Here is a 6,566-nt window from a genome sequence, read left to right as displayed (position 1 = left end):
GTTAAATTATGCAAGTGATAGTTCTTAAAATATGATTTGACAATTCTGCTTGAAGATATGTGGCTAATTTGCACATAAAGCCCAATTTTGCTTTGAGTTTATTAAATTTTCCCTTTCTGTTAAGCTTCTAAGTTCATTTAGCAATGTGAGCTTGTATAAAAGTAGTAACATCCATGTAGACTCCCTGCACTTTGTGATGCTCACTTCTTTAAACTTTGTATGCCAGCTCAGGAGCAATAATATCAAGTGACTTCAAAGGACAACTGCTTCCAACAATCCGCAATGGCTTGTATTTCAACTCTGTAACCACTGTAGCTCACCAGACCTGTTATTTTATTTCAAGGCCTGTGCTGCTCTTTTCAGGTATTGAGCTACAGTTCCAGCTCAGTGCAAATGAAAGGGGGGAAAAAAGAAAAAGCCCAAAGTAGTGTAGAATTTGAGAGGGGGGAGGTCTGTGTGCATGTCTCCCCAGATATAGGCACACAGACTATTTTTAAAGTAAACTTGGAAAATGTTTCATGCAAGCAGTCAACAATAAAGCTTCCTGATGTTTTCCTTCTCTCACACCCACTTACTTGCTTCCCTCCTTTGACTCTATCTTGTATGAAACCAAGACTGTAGGGTCTTTGGAAAAGGATCTATCACCATAAATCAACCAGACTCTGATTTGACTGGCTACATGCTGCTTTAGAATAAATGGCAATAATTAATAGGTCATTAATTTTGCATGTCAGTGGTGTTCATTACAGTAAATGTATTTGCCTCCCCTCTTCCCTCCCCGTTTAAGGCATCAAATGATATCCCTACAAAGTGCTTATTCAAACTGGCAGATCTCTTACATGAGTTAAGGACTAGAAATATATTGAATTTGACACAGAGTCTTTATTCTGATAATATTGCTTGATAGTGGGTTTCTGAAACAAGGTCAGGGCTAAAAGCTGGGCTACTTGACTCATTTTGGTTTAATACAGGTGAGTGATTGATGTCAGTGAAGCTTTAGCTCCAGCCTTAGTCTTCCACCAGAAACCTTCTCTTTAGACTGTGAGTGCGAGGATATTGACAGTTTGAACTAAGCTTTTGCCAACATGCAAGTCAATATAAGACAGTGCCTATTGCTGAAAGAATCAGTTCCACCTTTCCAAGGGCCTTCAATTTCCCATTTTTACCATGATACTTTGGCAGAAGCATTTGTGTGACTATATATTGAGCCATGTCAGTGACTCGCTGAAATTAAAGATCATAAATTTTTTTCTGATCTGGTTCATTATCTGGTCCCACAAACTCTTGTCTAGTCTCAAAAGAAAGTGCCACGTAGGGTCAGAAAAAAGTGTCGCCAAGGGCAGCAAACAGACAGGACTCGTGTAGTAGAGCTTAAGAATGCTTGCTTAAAGGGTGCCTGAAACGAAGGCCTGTTTCTACTCTGATTATGTCTCCCGGACAAAACTCCCTTTGATTTCTGTAGGTATTGTGTCTGAGAAAGACCTGGCGGCCTTGGTCCTTGATGGTTCCTTTGAGAAGCAGATAGGGTGTTGAATAAAGAGGGCAATGTGGTACTATACACAGAATTATCTTGAATAGTTCATAATGCTGTTAGTTTTCTATTTAATTTACAGCTATCTATATCTGCTTGCCTGGCCTTAGGATGAGGGAAAGATTAGACTGGACTTGAGTCTGTAAGATAGAAGAGAATGGTGTATATAAAAAAAAAAAAAAAAAAAAAAGAAGCAGGTGTTGGTTGGACCTTTCACCTCTCTTGTGGTGGTTCTAGAAGGTAGACTTCTGTCATGATGTTGATGGGGATTTTTCTGCTGCTGCTCTCTCTTTCTTCTCTTCTCTCAGAACTGGGAAGGAGATGAAAATCCTTCCCTTCTACCTGCTATTCTGAATCGGCTCTCCTAACCCTTGGCTACGTGCCTGGCAAAACCCCAGAGCCAAATCCCCTGTCAAAGCCAAGCATCTTGTGACTTGTCTCTATTATCTAAGTGAGGATATACAAGTCCAGAAGAAGGTGGGAAGGGAGAAGTGCCTGGTCCAATGCAAACAGTGATTTCCTCTTGTATACTAATGTTTTAATAATGGTTTGAGAGAGAGGGATTTATGAAGATGTTTGAATTCAGTCTATGCAGGAACGAAAACTGAGTCCATTGCAATTGCACTTGCAACTGTTTAAATATCAAATAAATATACCCAATGTCACCTGCACAATATAAGAATGCATTCAAATACGTGTTTGTAGGAAGTCACTGCAGCTCCCACCAAACCCTTGAGACTGCAGTGCCACCTGCAGCGTTCTTGCCCCTGCCCTCACGGGACAGGGGCCAGCAGCTCAGCAGGGTCAGGATCTGTGGTACCGAGAGGCCAAGAGCAAGCACTGCATGGTGTGTGTCCCTCAGCGACCTAGAGCAACAGTGGTTTTGTCCTGGTTTTAAGGCGCTTCCTAGCTGAGGATGAGTAGGCAGACTTTGCTTTGCAACTTTGAATTTCCTGGCTTCCTTCACAAAATACCTGACGCCTATATCAATAGTATAATGATGCACGGCCTGTTGCAGCTTATTTCTATAATGTGCCTGCTTTTTATTTGCTTGGTGTGGCTAATGGGAGAACTTACGTAAAGCAATTTCAGGTTTATTGCTTACATCAGTCACTGGAGAAGCTATCAACAGATACTTGCATCACCCACCCACTACAGCCACCCTGGTTAATCTAATGCAGGGCAACAACATGACTCCCCCACCCCCCAACTTATTCTTCAGCTCTACTTCCATGTAAGTATTTTTAATTGCAGAGTGGGGTGAAATTCCTCACTCTGGACCTGGGCCAGCACTTCTAAATGCCACTACACTCCCCCTGCAGTGACTAGATCTGAGGAACACACAGTTACTTGTACCTGAGGGAGCCCCTTGTGCCATCAGAAAGTGAGGGGACAATGCTGTCATGAGACAGACTGGAGAGGTCTGACTTGGTGTATCTTTCTACTCCCTTTGCAAGAGGGTAAATGACACCACAAGATAACAAAATCCCAGACCTGATATATATATATTTTTAAATCACATTCAATTGGGAACACTTATTTAGTCTTATTAAGTTTTATTAGCTCTAAAAATAGGTTCTTAAATATTTTCCAAGGTTGACTAAAATATGAAAAACAATTATAATCAATGTTTATAATAAACCACCATTTGTTATAACTGAGACCCATTCAGTGGAGTAACATTTATCAAGAATGATAGCATATAGGGAATTGTACAGCCTCAACAAATCCACAGACAGCATTTCTCCGATTGCTTTCAAACTGACCAGTTGCAGAGTCCAATCTTCTGTTGTCCAACAGCATTCCTACCAGCAAGAACACTGTGAAAGAGTGGAACCCAGTCTTTATGGGAGGAAGCTGTGAGGTTTTTATCAAAAATAATGAACTGCTCTACTGGTATACCCCTTTTTTATACTTTATTGTTAAATGAAAACTTTCATAAATAGCCTTACATAAATAATATTCTCAGAAGTTTTAAAAAGTTCACACTGGCAGTCGGACCTGACTCTCTGGTCTCCCACTGCTGTTTCTACAATTATTCTGGAGTATAAGAATCCTTAATGTCTCTTATTGTAAGAGCAGATCATATATTTTCCGTAAGAGTTAAGCTGCAGAGGAAGATTTGGCAGTTAGGTGAAATGCATGTTACAGCTGATGCTGTTGGTTTTTTTTTTTTAATTGGAATAACTGATGAAAAGATTAAGCTGTAGTGCAGGCAGGGCTTGAGTCATGCTTCTATCATTGTATCTCTTGGCCTAATATGAACTATATTATTAAAAACGGTAGCTCAAGCTGATTCTGTACTTTGTTTATCTACAACCAAGCTCAGCCAAATATCAGCTAGCCTAGTGAAAAAAAAATGTAGTTGAAGGCTGTGTACATACAGGTATTGCTAATTACTTTCAATGACTCTCAGATGAACATTGATACTAACAGATTTCTTAGTCTGCCTTAAAGCACTCTTATCTATGCATAAGAAAAAACACTACGCAGAGCAGAGTTAATACAACATGTTAATCTGTATTCTGATTTAGTTTGTTCTTTTTCTAAAAAAAAAAAGTGATTTATCATCCGGTTTTGTTGCCAAAAGGAACTGCAGCACTTTCCAAAAGCTTGTGCCCAGGGAGCTCCCGGTGTCGCTTTCAGTAGCATCGACACCTCTTGTCCTCCGCAGTGTTTAAACGATCAGCAGCTTTTAGTCGCGGTGACTTTTTGACTGTAAAGGAGCCGGGTTTATTTGTAAATGACAGTCAGCGTAACCCACTGTCTGACTTTGCAAGGCTGAGAAACTGTTCAGGAGAGAACTGATTTACTCTACAGAGAGCGCGTCCGGGCGTTTTACTGGCACAGAGATTATCCGGAGTCGCCTGTGCTGCAGTGGGGGGGTACCGTCGGGAACCGTAGGATTAAAAGACCCAGCAAAAAAAGGCCCTGCTCCGGTGGAGCAGGCGCCGGGAGTTAGGGAGCGAGCAATCCCAGGCGTGAGTGAAACACAAACACGCTGTGGGTTTCTCTTCCTCAGATAAAAGTACCGGCGAGCCAGCCCCAACGCTGCCCGCGGATGACTAGTTAGAACAAGTTTAAACTCAAGAGCGAAAAGTACGAGGTTTGCCCTGCGCGACCGTCTCCTGCCCCGGGAGGCTTCTCGCCCGCCCGCAGTCCGACGGCAGCCTCGGGCCCGGCCGTCTCGCTCCGCCCGCGCCGGGCAGGGACCGCGCCGGGCCCGGGGGCACCGGGCAGGGACCGCGGCGGAGCCCGTCCTCTCTGCTCGGCGGGGCGGCCGGCGGGCGCTAGACGAGGGACTCGCAGACGGGCACCGAGTCCGAGTCCTGGCTGTGCATGGAGCTCAGCCCCGTGTCCGAGTCCTCGTCGTTGTCGGCGCGGTCCTTGCGCAGCGCCCGCGCCTGCTCCAGCCAGGCGGCCGCGCCGTCTCCCCCCCCCGCCGCCGCCGCCGGCCGCCCCCCGCCCGCCGCCCCGCGCGGCTCCGCCGGCGCCTCCGCCACGTCCAGGGTGCCCAGCGTCTCCAGCAGCCGCTGCAGCTCCCGCTCCTTGTCCTCCCACGCCCGCTGCGTGTAGTCCAGGTCGGTTTTGACGGCCTCCAGGTCCGTGCTCAGCTTGAGGCCGATGTAGAGGCTGGTGCTAAGCTGGGTCTTCACCCGGTCGTGCTCCAGGTGCAGCTCCCCCCCGCCGCCGCCGCCGCTCAGCTCCGTGGTGTCGCAGTCCGTGTCGGCCAGGCCGGGCCCCGCCGCCAGCTCCAGCTCCTCCCGCCGCCGCTTCATCCAGCGCTCGTTGAGCTCCTCCTGGATCTCGGCGGCCAGGTGCTCCAGCAGCTCCTCCTGCTGCGCCCGCTGCTCCTGCAGCCGCAGCACCTCCTCGCACTTCCTGGCGTAGTCCTCCTCGGGGCGGCCGGCGGCGGGCTGGGCCGCCCCGCCCGGCTCCCGGCCCGGCTCCGGCTCCCCGCCGCCGGCCCCCACCAGGTAGGTGTCCTGCACGTAGTTGACGCCGTGCCGCTTCATACGGTCCAGGTGGATCTTGGCCTCGTACCGGTCGATCTCCCGGTCCAGCTCGCGGAGGCGCTGGATCTGCTGCCGGATGGTGTGGTCCTGCGAGAGCACCAGGTGCACCAGCGTCTCCATCCTCTCCGCCGACGAGGCCTCCCGGGCCAGCGGCTGCTGCCGCTTCTTGTTGATCTTGGCCAGCTTGCGGAAGGCTTTCCGCACCACCCGCCGCTGCCGCTCCTGCGTGAGCGCCAGGCTGGCGCGGGCCGCCCCCAGGCCGTGGCCGGGGCGCTCCTTGCTGAGCACCACCCGCGCCTCGGCGCTGCGCGGCCCCGCGTTGGGCAGCGAGGCCTCGCTGCGCACCAGCACGAAGCGCACGTTCTCCTGCTCGTCCCCCCACGCCACCCAGAGCCGCAGGATCTTCGTCTTGTTGGGCAGGATCCGCTCGAAGCCCCGCCACTTCTCCACGATGCAGTAGGAGTGCGGCGGCCCCGACAGCATCCCGCCGCCGGGCTCGGGCAGCGCCGGCCGCTGCCGCCGGTGGTGGCTGTCCTCCAGCAGCACCCGCACCACGTCCGAGCAGGTGGTCCGCCGGGAGAGCCCGGAGATCAGCTTCTCCTCCTGGCAGATCCACACCGAGATCTTCCGCTCCTCGGGCTCCATCGGGGGCGGCGGCGGGCGGGCGGCCGGCGGGGCGCGCCGGCTCAGGGCTGGCCGGGCAGCCGCTCCATGGGGAGCGCTCGGGGGAGGCGCGGCGCCGCCCGCCCGCCCGGCCTCAGCATGGCCGGGATGCCTCCCCGCCCGCGGCTCCCCGCCCGGCCGCTCCGCCGGCCGCTCCACCCCTTCCTGCCCGCTGCGCGGCCGGGAGGGGCCCGGAGCGGAGCCCGGCCCGGTGCGGAGCGGAGCGGTGCGGAGCCCGCCCGCCGCCGCCGCCCGCGCTCTGCCGGGTCCCGCCGCCGCCGCCGCCGGGTTTTCCCTCGCCCACCACGTGGGCGCCCCCCGCGGCTCACGCCCCGGCGGGCAGCGCCGCCCCGACA

The 6,566-nt window shown here is 51.7% G+C and overlaps 1 protein-coding gene across 1 annotated transcript; it reads right to left on the bottom strand.

Moving 5' to 3' along the window:
• Nucleotides 1-3,067: 3,067 nt before the first annotated feature.
• RASSF10 (Ras association domain family member 10) lies at nt 3,068-6,285 on the bottom strand. The gene has a single exon (XM_074841863.1). It carries the CDS (start codon nt 6,190-6,192, stop codon nt 4,822-4,824), a length of 1,371 nt encoding a protein of 456 aa, XP_074697964.1. The 5' UTR covers nt 6,193-6,285; the 3' UTR covers nt 3,068-4,821.
• Between the last annotated feature and the right edge of the window lie 281 nt (nt 6,286-6,566).

Source organism: Strix aluco, chromosome 16, assembly GCF_031877795.1.
Source record: "Strix aluco isolate bStrAlu1 chromosome 16, bStrAlu1.hap1, whole genome shotgun sequence".
NCBI lineage: Eukaryota > Metazoa > Chordata > Aves > Strigiformes > Strigidae > Strix > Strix aluco.
The sequence above is the reverse complement of the archived record's forward strand: the minus strand, read 5'-3'. Positions and strand labels throughout refer to the sequence as shown.

Excerpts from the sequence above, each read along its gene's own strand:
- RASSF10 (XM_074841863.1), bottom strand. The coding sequence starts at position 6,192 with ATGGAGCCCGAGGAGCGGAAGATCTCGGTGTGGATCTGCCAGGAGGAG.